The sequence below is a fragment of the Sturnira hondurensis genome, unplaced genomic scaffold (genome assembly GCF_014824575.4).
Source record: "Sturnira hondurensis isolate 20B ecotype Veracruz unplaced genomic scaffold, ASM1482457v3 Scaffold0022910, whole genome shotgun sequence".
Classification (NCBI taxonomy): domain Eukaryota; kingdom Metazoa; phylum Chordata; class Mammalia; order Chiroptera; family Phyllostomidae; genus Sturnira; species Sturnira hondurensis.
The window spans coordinates 7950941-7969863 of NW_028095541.1; the positions used below are offsets into that span (position 1 = coordinate 7950941).

Sequence of the window (18923 nt, forward strand, 5' to 3'; positions counted from 1 at the left end):
TCAGAATTTTTTTAAAAGGTTTTAGTCTTTTAAAGATTTTATTTATCTTTAGAGGGGAAGGGAAGGAGGGAGGGAGAGAAATATCAATGTATGGTTGCCTCTTGTGCATCCCCTGCTGGGAACTGGCCTGCAACCCAGGTATGTGCCCTGACTGGGAATCGAACCTTGGTGGTTTGGTTTGCAGGCCTGTGTTCAATCCACTGAGCTACACCAGCCAGGGGGCTGATCTTTGGAATTTTATTCCTCCCACATTTTGTTTTTTTTATAAGTATATTTTATTGATTATACTATTACAGTTGCCCCATTTTCTCCACTTTATCCCCCTCCAACCCCCTCCCTACCAGCATTCCCCCTCTTAGTTCATGTCCATGGGCCATACATATAAGGTCTTTGGCTTATCCATTTTATATACTGTTCTTAACCTCCCCCTGTCTGTTTTCTACCTACCATTTATGCCCCTCCCCCAGATTTTTATTTATTTATCTTTAGAGGAAAGGAGAGAGGGGGAGAAACATCTATGTGTGGTTGTCTCTCAGGCGCCCCCTACTGGGGACCTGGCCCACAACCCAGGCATGTGCCCTGAAAATTAAACAGAAAACAAACATCAATTCTGTTATATCTAACAAAATAGAAATCGAAGTACATCATTTGTACAACAGAAGGACTAAGATTAGAAATGTTTAGAGATCCAAACATAGTGTAAGCAAGCACCTTACACAGCTTTCCAGTGGTACACAGGAGGAGCCACTTCATAATTACTGGCATTAAACAAAGTTGCACAGTTCTTTGCAAGGTATTTTAGAAAATCATAAAAGTTACTCGGGAATTAAAGCAAGGGTCCTCTCATTCTGAGTTGTATAAGTTAACATTGCTCCAGTCTGTATAAATACTCTCAAGAGATGTGGGGGCTCTCTACACTTGAGACATGGGTACTTCAGGGCGATACATGAGGATTGAGGATTTCAGCCTACTGCTGTCTCAGATTTGTTTTGTAGCTGAGACATTACATTGAAGTATTCCCTGACACTTCATTAGCAGCATAATCCTTCTTATCTCTGTTGCCTTGTAATTTGCATAATCTTCCAGAATGGAATCCACATTCTTGTTGTCAGAAAGATGAAAGCGATTTCTGCCAGGTAATTAAGTCCCAGTCATCAACAAGCCATAGTTTTAGTTCTTCAAGAATCAGCTTTAACTTCAACTCTGCTCACAAATGCTTCCTCATTTTCGGAAGTAACATCTTGCGAAGAGAGGCTGATGTGTCTCACTGGTACTGCCACCATCTGCATTTCCAAGTGTTTTCTGTTGGTTCTTTGTTGTTGTCACTTAAACATTTTTCTATTAGACCAAGCTGTCTTCTTACCTGGGTCAGCCCCTCTCATTTTCCCCCTTCATATGTTCCTATTTTTTTGAAGTTCTCACTGTTTTTGCAGATTGTTGTCCATGAATTTGAGTATTCTCCTTTCTGGAACTCATAGGTCCCAATTTTGTTCTAGCTACTGTAATATATAAATGTTTGTCCTTTATGGCAACCTTTACCCATTTTGCCTCATAAAGAAGGAGGCCTTTAAAAGCACAGCACTTGCTCACCCTCTTGGAGTTTTAGGCTTAGGGTTCTACTTCGGTGCCATTTATAGGAATTCAAAGCTGCCTGACTATGGCCCCCCAGTCACCACCCCATTCAGCTCTTTTGCAGATGCCTGCAGAGAAACTTTCTAAAGTTAGATTTTTACAAATGATAGAAAGTAGTTATACTTCAGTTTGAGTGAATCCTCTTGTATCTTCTTGAATTCATCTAAAGTGCTACTGCTAGAAATAATTTTTCTTACATTTGTGTTCCCTCAGATTACTCATACCAGCAAATTCTGCTAAATTTTCAGGTTATAACCAGATTAACTCATAATATTGGAATTTAGTTGCATCAAATGATATTTAATTAATGGTCCATTTCTCTAAGTTTGTTTCAACTAGTAATGGGATATATTTCAGCTAGTAGTTACCTTTTTATTATTCATCAATTTTATGTAATTGTATCTTATTTAAAGCAGTTTTTTTACTGAATATTGAATATCAGCATTCTGTTTCCTACTTTTGAGAATCTTCCTTATCCTTAGAGTAATCAAACTCTCACTTCCCCGTAGTTAGCAATGGTTGTCTGACCTAGATAGCATTCATTTCATTGTGTCCTCAATACAGTGGGCTTAGGTGACCAATGGTTATTTCTAGTCTAGCCTTACATCTTTGGGCCAACTAGGTTAATATAATCAACATAGGAATTTTACATAGAACACAAGGGAACTTTCAGACCTGAAATATGAGATAAGTAAGTAACTTTGCCATTTAGAAAGCACCAAGATTCATGCATATCCAGGTACAATAGACACATGAAAAGATGCTCAATATCATTAATGATCAGAGAAATGCAAATTAAAACCACAATGATATAGCACTTCATACCTGTCAAGAATGGCTATCATTAGTAAATCAAACAGCAAGTGCTAGTGAGGATGTAGAGAAAGGGGAACCCATTTGCACTGTTGGTGGGAATGCAGACTGGTGCAGCCACTGTGAAAGCAATATGAAGATACCTCAAAAAATTAAAAATGAAATAAAAAATGGATCTGCCTTATGACCCAGCAGTTTCACTTCTGGGAATTTATCCAAATAAACCCAAAACACTAATTTGAAAGAATATATACACCCCTGTGGTCAATGCAGTGTTATTTATAATGGCCAACATTTGGAAGCAGCCAAGTACCTAACAATATATAAGTGGATAAAACAACAGTGGTACATTTACACAGTGGAATACTACTTTTCCATAAAAAAAGAAAAATTTACCCCTCACGACCGCATGGATGGACCTAGACAACATTATGTTAAGTGAAATAAGGCAATCAGAGAAAGACATATACCGTATGATTTCACTCATATGTAGAATCTAATGAAAAAAACTCAACTAAGAAGCAAAAAAGAGACAGACTGACAGCAGATGACAGCCCTGTGGGGAACTTGGGGGCGGGGCGGTTAGAGCAAAAAGGAAACAAAACTCATGAACACGGACAACAGTGTGGTGATTGCAGAGGGAAGGGGTGAGTGGAGGTGGGAAAGGGTATTGGGAAGATAAATGGTAGTAAAAAATGAACGATTTAAAAAAAAAGATTCATGCTCTGGCTAATGTAGCTCTGTTGGATAGTCTCATCATGAGAACCAAAAGGTCACCAGTTCAATTCTGGGGCAGGGCACATGCCTGGGTTGCAGGTTTGGTCCCCTGAGGTGTGTATAGAGAGGGAGGGGGACAACCAGTTGATGCTTCACACATCAGTATTTCTCGCTCTCTCTTTCTCCCTCCTTTCCCTTCTCTCTAAAATAATAAATTAGAAAAAAATACTCATGCAAAGTGTTGATATACCTTTAGAACTTAATACATGAAAGTTGTAAAATTTTATGGTAACATACAAAATACTTTAAGATTATTTTTTATTGTAAGTAGATACTTACATAAGAGCACTTTAATGATTTCACATTGAAACAGTCTAGATGGAAATAATTCTAAAGTTTTCCAAACCACTGCCTTTTTTCTCTAAAACAAAACCAATAAAGGATTCAAGTGGGATGACACTGCTGATGCTGGCTGCAGCAGGAGGGCAGGATGACCTGCTAAGGCTCCTCATCAGAAAGGGAGCCAAAGTAAATGGCAGACAGAAGAATGGGACCACTGCACTCATCCACGCAGCTGAAAAGGTGGGTCATTGCATAGTCTTACAGGAATTCCTGCCCCTGGACTAAGAATGTTTTTGTGGTAAAATATAACAGTTGTCCATTCAACTTAAAATTTTTATATTTCAGCTCATCTAAGATTTGTCATGAATTGATTTTTTTTAATCAACAGTAGTACTTCGCAGTTGAATTTTCAAAATATTGTTTAGTTGGAAGTGATGTGTATTGAAAACGAACCTCTGATTCATTTACTAAAATCAGTTCAATCTTAGGTCTCCTTAAAAATCTTTTCCAGTTGAAAGTAATTGTTCCTTTTGGTGTGTATAATTAAAGTGTTGCCCATATATATCTGTCTAAAGGATTGCTATGCAGTGGCTCTTGTGTAGAAAGCAGTGGTTAAACTTCAGATTGAGGTTGCTGCCACCTCCCAGCTCTTTCAGGACCCTGTATAGTAAAGAAACAGGAAATTGTGTTCACCTAAATGCTTGGGGTAGAATATTTTTTCATGACCACTGAAAGTTTCAAAGCATCTAAAAATATCTTAGTTTGAAAGAATTTGGAGAACTAAATTTGTTTTCCTTTTTCATTAATAGAACTTCTTAACTACAGTGGCTATTCTTTTGGAAGCAGGAGCTTTTGTAAATGTTCAGCAGAGCAATGGTGAGACTGCTTTAATGAAGGTAAATGCCTCACATGTTTGTTCATTTCCCTCCATCTCTCAGATGTAATGTTGGGGCCTCCAACTGCCAGGCACTGTTGGGGGCTGGGGACATGATGGGGAAGAGACAGTCTCTGGACTGGCACATAACAGATGAGTGGGAGAAGTAAGACCATCAGAGAACTGCTTAACATTTAGTATGATGAGTGATATGAGAGGAGTAAGCATGGAGCTAAGGAATTACATCAGAATCCAGACCAGGCTAAGTTCTGTGACTTCCAGACAGCCTTAGGGTGGCTGTGTTATGTGGCTACAGTCACTATGAGGGGGATTGGGCTATGCCAAGGGGAGCTGGAGTGGGGTGTACACCAGAGTCTGAAGAATGGGGAAGAGAAGGCTGTACTCTGGTTTTTATTAGTGAATGCATCTCTTAAGCTTCAGATTCCTTCCTGTGTTTGGAATGATAGTTTGTAAATAGATTTTTTATTTGTTTTATTGACCTTTTTAGAGAGAGGAAGGAGGAGAGAAGGAAACATCAATTTGTTGCATATAATCATGCATTTCCTGGATGATTCGTCTGTATGCCCTGACCGGGGGTCAAATCCACAACTTTGGTACATGAGTACAACGCTCAACCAACTTAGCTACCTGGCCAGGGCCATGCAGATAGTTTTGAGTGGAGGTTGTTAAAGCCTCCCCATGTTCTCCTGTATTACCCCTCCACGTTTAGTGGTTTTGCATTTTATCTAGAGGGGCAGATTCAGCATGTTTTATCTAGCCTGTTCCTGGGGCAGTGTTAGGTTCCTGCCCTAAAATCCTATTAGAGCATATTAGTTCCTGGTGCCTAGTAGTGGTTTAGTTCCCTGAGTGGAGGCTGTACTAATCCTTCCTCCCTAGACACAGTTTTTTGACCTATTGAGCCTGGGTTGGCATTTGCCTACAGTTTGTTTCATCCTTCTCTCATGAGTCAGTAAGTGAGTGTTAGCCCTGGCCAGGTTAACCGTGGGCTCCCAGAGCCTGCTGTCTAATCCGTCATTCCAAAGGCCGGCCTGCCTGCCACTTCAGCATTTTTCCTGTCTTAGGGTTTAAACTCAGCTCATTGCTTGTGTTTCTGTTCCATTTTTGTATGGCTCTTAGGAATGTTTATTTTGTTAAGGAGTCCTGCTTTTGAAAGTCAGTTTTCTATTGTATATTTGAAATACTGCCATATGTTTAGAGCAGACATGGCACAACTTTATCTTACTGAGAAGTCACCAGGTGGGTTCTAAACAGATACTCCAGAGTGGTCTTTGAAGTCCCTTGGCGCTGCTCTAAATTTCCTAAATTCAGACTTGTCTGTGCTTATTAGTTTCCTTTAGAGCAGCTACTAGGAAAATTTAAAAATTTGGTGATGCTAAGAGGTGCTTTAAAATCCCAGGGCTGCCATGGCTGGTGTAGCTCAGTGGATTGAGCACAAGCCTGTGAAGCAAAGGGTCGCTGGTTCAATTCCCATTCAAGGCACATGCCTGGGTTGCAGGCCAGTTCCCAGCAGGGGATGCATGAGAGGCAACCACACATTGATGTTTCTCTCCCGCTCGTTCTCCTTACCTTCCCCTCTCTCTAAAAATCAATAAATAAAATATTTTTAAGAAAATCCCAGGGCTTATGCCACTAAGAGTGAGGCAGGCTTTCTCCCCTGGGTGCCTCTGCTGAGCTGTCAGCCAATAGACAGGACATGGGTGGAGAGCAGAGCTTAGAAAGGTCTCATGTTTTCTTCCAGTTTGGGGTGGAAGTATCCTTTTCAAAGTTGGTCATTTCCCAAGGAATCAGTCACAAAAGGAATTGAATGTAGCACACAGATTTCTGGACTGGTCCCTTCCTATTTATGTAACGTTCTAACACTCGGGGAGACCCAGCTCCAGGGTTTTTGGATTCTTCCTTCCTCTTTTCACAGAGCCCCCAGGCTGGCTCACATGTGGAGAAAGGGATAAACACTGACTGGTATTTATTTTACAGTTAAATAATTATTAGTCCTTTTTTTGGCTGTAGGCCTGCAAAAGAGGAAATTCAGACATTGTACGACTTGTCATTGAATGTGGAGCTGACTGCAATATTTTGTCAAAGCACCAAAATAGCGCAATGCATTTTGCGAAGCAGTGTAACAACGTATTGGTGTATGACTTGCTGAAGAATCATTTAGACACGTAAGTGTGCTGTAACTCTGCCATGGGTACATCACAGGACTGCACATACCGAAACTGGGCTGGCCTGTATCTCCCTGCTTAGAAAAAGACTGTCAAGTGGAAGTCCCTTTGGGCTTTTGTTGTCAAAAAATCACAAAGTAAAGTGGCATATGAATTATTTCTCTTCAAGCACTGAGGTCTTAGAAACTTTCAAAGTTAACATTGTCCTATCTAGGAATATCTTCTTAAAATCTTGAATTTTAGTTCATTACTTGTTTTACTTGATGGACACAATTTTTAGAGCACTTTTAAGTTCACAGTGACATCGAGCAGAAGGTACATTTTTCCACAGGGCCCCTACCTCCACACATAAACAGCCTCCCCTACCATCATCCCTGACCAGACTGGCACAATTAATAAACCTACCTGGACAATTATCATTTGAAGTCCTTAGTTTATGTTAGAACATAGACCAACAAGGTGAATCCCATGGGTTGACAAAACATGTCATTAAACAATGACATGTTAGCCTCAGTGAACTAAAACTTTCTGTGCTGTACCTATTGATCTCTCCCTCCCCAGTAAACCCAGACAACCACTGATCCTTTTCCAGAATGTTACATAGTTGGAATTGATACAGTATGTAGTTAGCCTTTCCTAAAGGATCATTCCTTGTCTGGATGCATCTATTTCATTCTCTTTCAGATGAATTCAGAATCATTTATTTTGATAACACATAACAGAAATGTCACAAACATTAGCTAACAAAAGTTAGGCATTTATTGTTCACATAACAGGGAATATAGGAGTATACAGTGTGGGCAGGAAGAGCTTATCTTCATCCACCATGCTTAGAATGTGACTTGGATCTTCATGTCTGCAAAAGAGTTAGCAGAAAAGTAAGGTAAATTTTGGACAAGAAGAAAAAAAAAAAGGCAAAGGTCAAAATGAAGGGATGCATGTCTAATGAATGTGCCCTCTTTAACAGCCTCACCTGAAGCAGTAATTTTTCTCTTTTTTAAAATCTTCCACCAAGCTTCTGTTTATTGATTTGAGAGAGAGGGAGAGAAACATCAATCGGTTGCCTCCCATACATGCCCTAACTGGGGATCAAACCTACAGCCTTTTGGTATATGGGACAATGTTCTAAGCAGCAAAGCCACCCAGTCAGGACCCAAGTGATAATTTCTGTATGAGTTTGACTAGCTTGTGGCTGCAAGGAATCCTGGGAAGCCAACATGTCTCAGTTTGTCCACATGGGTAACAAATTCAGATAGCCTAAAGTCTTCCTTGTTCGCATGAGATGGAGGGATTCCTGGGATGCTGGACTTACCTCCTAAAGCCAGAATATTTGGGGCAAACCCAATGAGTTTACCTTGCAGGTGAGATAGTGTAAAAACATTTACTGCTGTTCTGTAATCATAACTAAAACACCAGCACCCAAAACACAGTTCAGTACTTTTGTTACTTCTGACCATAGCAAGAACCATAAAAGGCATTTCAGTGCAGCTTCCCACACTTGCAGGAAGATTATATCTTATCCTGTTACCAAAGAACTGAGACAGAAGTACAGTGTTTTGATCCATGCCCATCCCAAATGACAGTGAAGTTCAGGTTGCGTAAGGACAGCATAAAAGGCAGCAAATTTGAAGTGTAGTCCAGATTTACAGGAAGAATTATTTCATTTACACTGAACAAGTGCAGCCTGTAGAAAGCTGATGGTACAACTGTTCATGTGGGCATTTACCTCAGCAAAGTAGCTGTCATGAAACTAGAGCTGAACAAACAGGAGAAAGATCCTTGACAAATAGGAAAAAAAAGAGCAAATATTTAAAAAAAAGAGAAGATGCTTATATACAGCTTTTCATAGTGGGACTTCCGGCCAGGGTGGAGGCATAGATAGATCCACTCCCCCCCCCACACACACACACACACAACCAAAAGGATGACAACAAATTAAAAACAAAAAACAAAAAAAACAAAAACCACCCAGAACTGCCAGAAAATCGAACTCAGTGGAAGTCCAACAACCAAGGAGTTAAAGAAGAAACATTCATGGAGATGGGCAGGTAAGGCAGAGTAGGGCGGAGGCTGGGAGACCAGGTTGTCCCGCATTTGCATGTAGATGCACCAGGAGGACCAACTGGGGAGCAAAACAGGCTGCCCAACCCAGGTTTCCAGCTCATGGAAATAAAGCCTCAAAACCTAACTATTAAAAACCTGAGGGGGCTGCAGTGGCAGGAGAAACTCCCAGCCTCACAGGAGAGTTCATTAGAGAGACCCACAGGGTCCTATAACATACACAAACCCACCCACCTGGGAATCGGCACCAGAAGTGCCCATTTGTTTGTGGGTAGCAGGGGAAGTGCCTGGAAGCCTTCAGAGAGCCAAGCAAGTGGCATTGCCCCCTCTCAGACCCCCTCTCCCACATATAGCACCACAACACAACTATGTGGGTTTCCCCAACAACTCACTTCCAGGGAGTCCAGAAAGATCAGTGTCTGCCAAACAAATTGGACCCAAGGAAGCACACACCAACGCACATCCTAACTATATTACCCAAAGTTGAAGATAAGGAGAGAATCTCAAAAGCAAGAGAAAAGGAGACAGTTACCTACAAAGGAACTCCCATAAGACTGTCAGCTGATTTCTCAAAAGACTCTTTGCAGGCAAGGAGTTGTAAAGTATTTGAAGTCGTGAAAGGCAGGGACCTACATCCAAGACTGCTGTATGCAGCAAGGTTATTGTTTGGAATGGAAGGGCAGATACAGTTCTTCCCAGATAAGGTCAAGTTAAAGGATGTCATCCTCACCAAGCCTTTATGATATGAAATGTTAAAGGGACTAATCCAAGAAAAATGTGGTGAAAAATACAAAATATAAAATAACAAACTCACAACTATGAACAACTGAACCTAAGAGCAAAAACTAAGCAAACAACTAGAATAGGAACAGAATTACAGAAATGGAGATCACATGGAGGGTTATCAGCGGGGGTGGGGGGTGGGGGGGAGAATAGGGGAAAAGGTACAGGGAATTAGAAGCTTAATTGGTAGGTGCGGAACAGCAGGAGGTTAAGAACAGTATAGGAAATGGAGAAGCCAAAGAACTTACATGTATAACCCAAGGACAAGAACTAAGTAAGGGGGTGGGTGGGGAAATGCTGGTGACATAGGAGTACATGGTGGAGGAGGGTAAGGGGGAGAAACAATGGAACTGTAATAATAGACAGTAAAATATATATTTTTAAAAATGTTAAAATGAAGCCATGACTGGTGTGGCTCAGAGTGAGCTGGGTGTTGTCTCAACAAAACCAAGGTCTCTGGTTCAATTCCTGGTCAGGGCACATGCCTGGATTACAGGCCAAAACCCCAGTTGGGGGTATGCAAAGGGCAGCCAATCAATGTTTCTTTCCCTTCCCCTCTCTCTAAAAGTAAACTTTTAAAAAAAGAAGTTAAAATCAAAACAAAACTTCTGAATTAGCACTAATCGTTTTATTTGCTTCCTAAAGTAAGCAATGTTAACAAGAAGTATGTATGGCAGTTCTTGAATTTATTTTTTAAAAAGAAGTCTTGTTTTCCATTCTCCAAATTGATCATTCATTTATTAAAAGGATAGTATTGAGCACTGTTCATGCGCCAGGCACTATGGAGAGGACAGCAGGGTAAGACCTGACCTCGTGGAACCCAAATTCCCAGGAAAAGACTGACAGTGAGAAAGACAGGTGGCACATTAAATGCAGGCAAGCAGGAAGAGGGAAAAGGTGGTTTTTAAGGTTGATCTGCATTCATCGGTAATAATTTTATGGCTCATGATTCTTTTTTCATTAACAACTCTTCATACTTTTTGATTAGACTTTCAAGGGTAGCAGAAGAGACTATAAAGGATTACTTTGAAGCACGCCTTGCTCTACTAGAACCAGTTTTTCCAATAGCATGCCATCGTCTCTGTGAGGGGCCAGATTTTTCAATGGATTTCAGTTATAAACCCCCACAGAACATACCAGAAGGTAAACGTATGTTTTCTCTGAGTCTGAAATGTGACAATATTAACTATTAACCAAGTTTTAGATAAATCTCCTTCTATAAACAAACCTTAAAAAATTTCCAGCCCTGGCTGGTGTAGCTCAGTGGATTGAGTGCTAGCCTGTGAACCAAAGGGTCGCCAGTTCAATTTTCAGTGAGGGCACATGCCTAGGTTGTGGCCAAGGTCCCCGGTAGGGGGCGTGTGATAGGCAGCCACACGTTGATGTTTCTCCCCTTCTCTTTCTCCTCTTTCCCTCTAAAACTATATAAAATCTTTTCCAGAAAGTTCTATTAGTATCAGTAATTATGTAAAATAGTTAACAACAGATACTCTGGCAGAAAAAAAAGAGACCAGCTGACACCTCCCATCCATGGGAGGGTGGACTTTGAAGGGTCCACAGAAAATGGTGTTAGAACTTGTTTAAAAAGTGTGGAAGTTGGGGTTAATAATTGAACTAGTTTCTTAGATTCTGAGCCCAAAAATCAGTGTCTTTCCTGAATTTTTATTATGGCTAATGATCTTGCCTTTTTAAAAAGGAACATGTCTGCCCTTTAATAGCATGAATTATAAACTTCAGTTCTGCCTCCTGACTGTGCTTTCCTTAGGACACAGGTGGCACAAGCTTTCAGAAAGCAGAGTGTCTGCCTGAAAGTAGGAAACTGAGCTCTGGCTTTTTTGTTGTTTTGTTTAAATAAATAAAACCCTGTCACCCATTTAAAATGTATATGAGGTCTGTCCAGAATGTATTCAGCCATGTAATATGAAAAAGTGGTATTTATTCAAGGTACAAGAAACACAACATAGGATTATGCCTCAGTAGGCACCCTGGAACCTGACACAGTTCTCCCAGTCACCATCAGCTGTCGCATTGTTTTTTCCTGAATCTCATTGATGGTCTGAAATCTCTTCCCTTTCAAAGGTGATCTTAGTTTTAGGAAAAGCCAGAAGTCACAGGGTACCAAATCTGGGCTCTACTGTGCCTGAGTCACCTGGATGATTTGATGTTTCACCAAAAAAACCTCTGCACAAGATATGATGCATGAGTGGGCACATTGTTGTGATGAAGCTGCCAATCACTAGTTGCCCATAGCTCCAGTCTTCTGAATCATCCAGATAGTTTCTGCAGAGGAATGTTCAAGCTTAATGGAAAATTTGAACAAGTACCTCAGTCATTTTGTTTGCAGTAGCCACACAGTACACTGTGTGCATTTACATCTACTGTCCCCACTTACTTTTATTTTTTAAATCTAGTCAAGACAGGCATTTGTAACTTTGGTGAACTTGGCATTGAGAGTCATGATTTGCAATCTGACTATTCAGGCAGACATTTCACATTATAAATCTGGAGAACAATCTTTACAAGAGAGGTATAAGGTGTGCTCTTTACCCCTGGAACCAAAATAAATAAAACAAACTGTTCTTTATGGTCTTTTAGGAGGAAGTCTTTCCGTAACATTAAAAATAGTTTATCCATAAAAATAAGAGCTCGTATAGCTGTTTTGTTGTATTATTAAAAAGTATAGATTTTCTTCAGAGTGGATCTTGCAGAATATTTTAGATATTAAATGACAGCTTCAATTTTCATGCTAACTTTTTTTTCCAAAATAAGTTTTGCTGTTAATCACAAAATTTGGAAAATACAAAACAGTATGTGGAAGAAAATGGAAAATCACTCAAACCCACACCCAAGCACAACCACCGTAGAATGTCCAGCAGTTTGTTTCAGTGGCTGTTTATGCATTCAGCAAATGCCACTTTTAATATAGAAAAGGAAGTTTTTAAGTCTGTTCCACGAGCTATCAACAAAACAAAAAATTTAAAAAGTGTTGTGGTTTGGCAATTAAAGGGCTTCCCCACTGGGGAGGAGAAAGTGGGCAGAGGCTAGCTGGGGCACTTCCATGTACCATCCCGTGCAACCCCCACCCATGCTTCTCCCTTTGGGGCTCTAGAGTGGAGTTTCAAGGATTGGATTAAACTGTGTTTTCATCTCCCTTGCTCAGGCTCTGGCATCCTGCTGTTCATTTTCCATGCAAACTTTTTGGGTAAAGATGTTATTGCTCGGCTCTGTGGACCATGTAGTGTACAAGCAGTAGTTTTAAATGATAAATTTCAACTACCTGTTTTTCTGGTAAGATTTCCTGTGACTCATTGCTGAAAAGTACATTTTTTAAATTAAAAGGTAACTTTTAAAATGCTATATTTTAATAAAGTCTTAATTATAATTCAGTAAACTTTCTTGAAATGAGGCAAAATAACTGATCTATTGGTGGCTATATACATTCTTTTTTAATATAAAAAACACTCTAGTCCAGGACCATGTAGCTCAATTGGTTTGAATGTCATTCAGTGCTTGAAAAGGTTGGCAGTTTGATCCTTAGGGTACATATCTAGGTTCCTGGTTCAATCCCCAGTGGGGGCGTGTACAAAAGACTATTGATTGATGTTTCTCTCTAAAATCAGTGGTGTCATGTGCTTAGGTGAGGATTTAAAAAAAAATGCTCCTGAAAACCTCCTGATTCCTTGGCCACATTTAGAACTCTTTCCTTAAGCTGAATTAATAAGCAAAATTAAGTAGTTATGGAGACCTTTAACACTCAGGCTATATATGACCAACACATTCTAATCCTAAATATTTGGATATTGTTTTGTCACCTATATCTTTTTAATAAAGGAAAAGCAAAGAAATCACAGCTTATTGCCTCATGAATGCAAATACAAAACTTGTCAAGTCCTAAAGGGTTCTAGTCTCTTTAGATAACATTGTACTATTAGACCTGGCCTGTTTATAGATGGACATGCTTGAAAAAATACTAACTCTTCTTTGGTCTTCTTCCCTAGGATAGTCATTTTGTTTACTCATTCAGCCCTGTTGCAGGCCTCAATAAACTCTTCATAAGGTTGACGGAAGCACCCACTGCTAAGGTGAGAAGCCTTTCCCTATATTCAGTGTTCCTACTTGAATTGTTGTTCTAGATGACTTTACTATGTGGTTTCGTGGTATACATGTCCTAGAGACCAGTGCTCCCTTAGGTAGCAGTCCGTGCGACATGCCCCTTTCTGAGTCTAAAACATGGATATATATACATCTATATATATATATACCTATGTACTGCATCTCTATAGTGTTGAGCAGTCTGGGTTGTCTTCTGGGCTTTGGTATTTGTAACAAAAGTTCAAATTATAAGCATTTAGATCATGACTATTTTATTTAAATCATTGAAATACCTATTTGATAACTACCTAATTTGGGAATATAAGGGGTACTGTGTTTGTGCTGATCCCTATGCCTTGTTTTCTTTTTATAGGTAAAACTGCTAATAGGTGCATACAGAGTGCAGCTACAATGACCAAACAATGACTAGGATGGACTGCCTTTCAAATCTGTGCATTGCTAAATACTCTCTTACAAGCAGTTTGGAATTCTTGGCACTGCTAACACTTCCAGATTTAAAGTTTCATCTGTAAACCTCATGCAGTTTAGTCTCTGAGAACATTGTGTTCTGTACATCATAAAATACGGAAATGTAGGTACTTTGTGCCAGTTTTCAATTTTCAATAATCATTATTGTGTCCAAACTGCATATTTCAGTTTTCCACAACGTGGAATGGTACATATGAGGGTTAAGAAAAATTTTAGCTTGAAATTTTCTACTACCCCAGGTGAATCTGTGTCCCCTAGCATGAATTTGCCACACACTCCAAGTTGGAGGTGACAGCTTTGTATGTTTCCAGTTATCCCTTATTTGAAAAGGAAAAAAACCTAAGAAATAGAAGGATGGTCAACTGAACTTGTTGATGGTCAACAAGTTGGGTGGTTGTTCCTATGGACTTTTCCATAGGTCTGACTTTCGCATTCTTTTTAAGAAATATTTGGCAAACTAATAAATCAAACTCAGTATGGACTATGGAAATGTAAAAAGTTTATTTCTTGGTTTTATAGATCTAATTGTAATGAAAATGTTTCAGAATATCATGTATTAGACCCATACATTGTTTACAAATTAGCCATTTTTACTTTACATACTAAAACTGCCCTTTACAGTTTCCTCAAGAAAACACCACAATGTTGGTCTTTCCGTTTTCTTTTAGTACCCACCTTGTTTTGAGATACAGGGTGTATTACAGTTTTTTAGCTAAATGGTGGCTGGGGTTGGACTCCTTCAGCTAGACTGAATTTTGTACTAGTACTGTATGCAAATTCATAGCTTCCTAGACAAAAGTTAATGAGATTTGGGTTAGCAACAGTGCACAGAAAAGGAACATTAAGGGGGACAGCAGTACATATAAGAGAAATGGGCTTTTTAAGAAAATTTCCATTATGTCCAAATCCTACCCTAAGATAATCCTACAACCTTACAAGAACATATTAAATGAGATATACTATTTATCAGGAGAATGAGATATACTATTTATCAGGAGGCATGGCTATCAGGTGGTAGAAAGCAAATAGAGAATCTCAGCACAATTCCTTTAGGAGTTGAGACAGAGAAATAAGAAAGTTCTATAAAGTCAGCAAGGGCAGAATGTGAAAATGGAGGAGTTATTTTGACAAACAGGGAACATAAAGGTGTAAGATCATTAAAATCTAGTCTGTGTCAGCTTCTACCCACCTTGTGACACAAGTGAGCTCACAACTAAGCCAGTCATCACAAATTCGAGATGCAATACACTGTGGCCCGACTCCCTGAAAAACAGTTAGTTCACAGCTTTTTGCTTGTTTTATCTTTAAAAAGAAAAATCACTCCTCAGCCATTACTCCTTTCCAGTAATATCATACATAAGGACATATACTCAACTTATTACTCAATTAGATTAACTTCCTGACTGCACCATTCAGATGAGTGTGGCTATAAACAGCACATTTCATACCAAAAAGAAGTACCTCATAATACTCACTAAATGATGAACTATAATTACACGGGAATTTGGTTCCAGTCCAGGAATATAAAATTTTTCAATTTCATACATACCTTCTCAAATCACTCTCATCTTAATTCTAAATTTGTAGAATTTATTCAGTGGAATGTCAGGGGGTGGCAATTTGAAACTCAGGTGCTGCTTTGAGAACTTACATGAGAGGGCCTCAGAAAGCATTTAACATGGAAGTCCAGTCTTTGAATAAAATCTGAGAAACCTACAAGGAGACTGCTCAGCACAGAGCAGAGAAGCAAAACACACAAGATAGAGCAAAAGTAGGTTTATCACTAGTGGTTCATAGTGGAAATGATACAGTAAGTAATAAGTAATAACTAGTAATACACAAATATCTAGCAACTGAAACATGCTCAGCACTGTACACACCAAAATAGCAGACAGTGACTTAGAAAATGAGCACTTTGAGAATTTCAGTTTTTATACAGATAATATTGCAGAGCATAATACTGGTAAAATCCTGGAATTAAAGCTCTAAAACTTTAAAACTTTGCTCAGTTCAGAAGATGAGTGATGGAATCCACCCTGCTTCCTCCATGCTGTGCTGACCTGAAGATACAATGCACCTTTCCCACCCAGTCTGGGATCTCTAGGCCTGTCTTTTTGCTCTCCATACACAGGAGCCCTACTGGTAATTAGGAATTGTAATGACAGTGAGGGTTCACAATTCAATCACGAACAAATTAAAACAAAATCAGGAAATAGTTATCTGTCCATACCCCAGAGCTCCCGCAGGACCCACCAGTTGGAATCTAAACCTAATATCTGACATCATTTCAACTTGTAAGAATACAGTTTCCACATATTATCTCTGCCTTACTCATATGACCCATTATTTACTTTCTTTGGACCAAGATACATGCTTTATAGTAAGAATACGGTTTTTCTCACAACAGTGCCAAATTTCAAGAGTGGTCCATTATCTTGGGGACTGATCAAAATTAGAGATTACATGGGATGGTGACAGTCCCTCTTGTGGTTCACTCTAATTTGTAGGCTGCTACCCTAGTTTTTCAAGATCAGCAAAGACCACACAAAGAGTAGGTACACATCTTTAAAATAAAATGAACTGGAATAAAACAAACTGAGGGAAAAAATGTAGTTTATGCTATTCCAGATATCTTTTAACCTGTCTCTGAGCCCTCATTTTTTAGGTATCAGGCGTTACTGCTCATATATCCATACACTGCTTATATGGAGTAATAAACTCACAAATGAAATACAATTGGTTTTTGACTTTTTTTCCTCCTGTGTCATTAGAAGCATTTCGTTAGTAAATAATCCGCTGAGTTAAGAGCAGCAGATCCAAAAATATTCATAAACTGAATCAGTCTATATGAACTATAAAAATGTCCTTCAGTAATTCACTTCTAGAACTGGCATTTTGTTGCAAGCTTATATAGAGATTAAGGTACCCGAAGGGATAAATATGTTACTAACAAAGACCAGTGGTTCCCAAACAGAGCTGCCCTGCTAAGTAGAAATGAAGACACACTGGCAGAAATCACACGCAGGTCGGCAGGGCCCTGCTCTTACAAGCCCTCCAGTGGCCTATCCCGCACCTCCAAGTGTGAGAACCACTCTTTCAAAGGATAACCTGAAAATGAAGTGATTATTTTAGTAAAATTTTTGAAGGAAGATAGTACCATGTCACTTCCTTCTGTGAGAATTAAATGAGTATTTGGTGTTTTATTAATTTAATATTCACAAGGTTGATAAAACTATCTTCCTAGAACAAATGTATTGTTTCACTAATAAAAATGCATAAGGAAAAGCAGTTACTGTAAATTACCAGTATTCACTTTTCTTAAAACAGAATTAACTTCAAAATCCTAAAAACATTGCTAGATCCCACTCTAAGAGTTTGTTTTCTTAAGTTCCCACACGATAATGACACTAGGAATTAGCTTTGAGAATCACTGCCAAATGTTAATTTACTAGAGCTGGACAATAGTATGCAAAAGAGCTGTCAAATTTCAGGGCTTCATGAGGTGTTGGATACTTTAAAGGTCAAATTTCTCAAAGGTAATGTATGCATACATCAATGCTCCTTAGTCTCATACCAATCCCCTGAGTCTTGTTGAAACAGGCAGTCTGACTCAGTGTGCTGTGTGTCCTGGGATTCTGCACTTCTGAGCAACTCAGGTATGCTCACACTCCTGGTTTGAGGCCACACCTGTAGTAGCAAGAAGAGAATGGAATTTGTCATCAAGCAATAAGGAATACACCTAATACTTTTTGGATCTATCAGGATGACAATACATCGTCATCCGAATTCTGTCAAAGACCACAGAACAAATGTTACCATAACATTTTGTGTCTACTAACTTAGCAAAATAATACAAAAATTGTTATTCTCTACGAAAGCTGCAAAACAGCAAGAAGAAGTTTATCTACTATTCCCCTAGCATTGATCAGATTTTATGATATTGAACCATTTTAAGGTTACCGTCTCCAAATGAATGTAAGACTAAAATTTAAGGCTTCAGATCACTGAACATAAGGATTGTTTTCCTTTAGTAAATAACATGTTTAATATATCAATTCTGTTCTCAAAATAGTTTTACCTAAACACAAAACACATTACTGCCAGTAAGGAAAGACAAGGGCAATTTAGATCTAAAATTAACCTCCAACCTTGTTCAAACAATGTTCATCACTAAGTCCACAGTCAGCACCAGGAAAAATGACTAAAGAAAGGAGAAAGGAGCCCTGGCTGGTGTAGTTCAGTGGATTGAGTGCTGGCTTATGAACCCTATAGGTCATCAGTTTGATTCCCAGTCAGGTCACAAGCCTGGATTGCAGGCCAGGTCCCCAGCTAGTGGCATGCAAGAGGCAACCAGTCACTATCTCCCACACATCGATGTTTCTCCCTCCCGTACCCTCTCTAAAAATAAGTAGAACCTTAAAGAAGGAAGGAAAGAATGACCCATTACAACACACATCTACCTGAAGGAAACAACTCCAGTACATCCTCATCTCTAAACTTGATTTGTGCTGGACGTCAAATTTCAGGTAGCTTTATCCATGTGTTTTTATCCTCCTAGGACACAATAAAGTCAGATTTAGCCTTTAGTAAACTAGATTCAGTAACAATTCCTTAAAAATCTTAACAGTAATCGTTTTCCCTTAGGATGCTATTTAAAGTCTTTACCACATTTGGTTATTTCCACTCACTAAGATTTTCCTTTAATCCATTGTCTCAACATCAAATGACACAACATTCAGCTTACTTTTATGTTTTAGCAGTAATACTAAATCCTAAACACTAAATAATAAATCTTCTCTGCTAATGACTTAAAATATTGGCTCTATTTTGCTAAATCCTTTTTCATTTCCATAGTTAGGTCCTCTTGAAAGCTTAGAACCTTATAATCCAATACACAGGGTCTGCATTTCCTACTGTACTTTCAAAATTTATATTCT

The 18923-nt window shown here is 39.1% G+C and overlaps 1 protein-coding gene, 1 long non-coding RNA gene and 1 pseudogene across 4 annotated transcripts in view; 2 read left to right on the forward strand and 1 right to left on the reverse strand.

Annotated features, from left to right (window-relative positions):
* MPHOSPH8 (M-phase phosphoprotein 8) overlaps nucleotides 1-14114 on the forward strand; it is a 78684-nt gene extending 64570 nt beyond the window's left edge. For all 3 annotated transcript variants that reach the window (XM_037037074.1, XM_037037072.1, XM_037037073.1), the window contains 7 exons: nucleotides 3604-3744; nucleotides 4314-4400; nucleotides 6407-6561; nucleotides 10394-10548; nucleotides 12566-12693; nucleotides 13404-13487; nucleotides 13871-14114. In XM_037037074.1, the coding sequence (XP_036892969.1) occupies nucleotides 3604-3744; nucleotides 4314-4400; nucleotides 6407-6561; nucleotides 10394-10548; nucleotides 12566-12693; nucleotides 13404-13487; nucleotides 13871-13912 (792 nt within the window). In that variant the 3' untranslated portion in view covers nucleotides 13913-14114. The remainder of the gene's footprint in view (nucleotides 1-3603; nucleotides 3745-4313; nucleotides 4401-6406; nucleotides 6562-10393; nucleotides 10549-12565; nucleotides 12694-13403; nucleotides 13488-13870) is intronic.
* LOC118980466 (mortality factor 4-like protein 1) lies at nucleotides 591-2412 on the reverse strand (annotated as a pseudogene).
* Nucleotides 14115-14873: 759 nt separating the features above from the next.
* On the forward strand, nucleotides 14874-17280 carry LOC118980467 (uncharacterized). Its single transcript, XR_005065107.1, has 3 exons — nucleotides 14874-14885; nucleotides 15155-15159; nucleotides 16286-17280. It is a non-coding gene; the product is annotated as an uncharacterized LOC118980467 (long non-coding RNA).
* Nucleotides 17281-18923: the final 1643 nt, after the last annotated feature.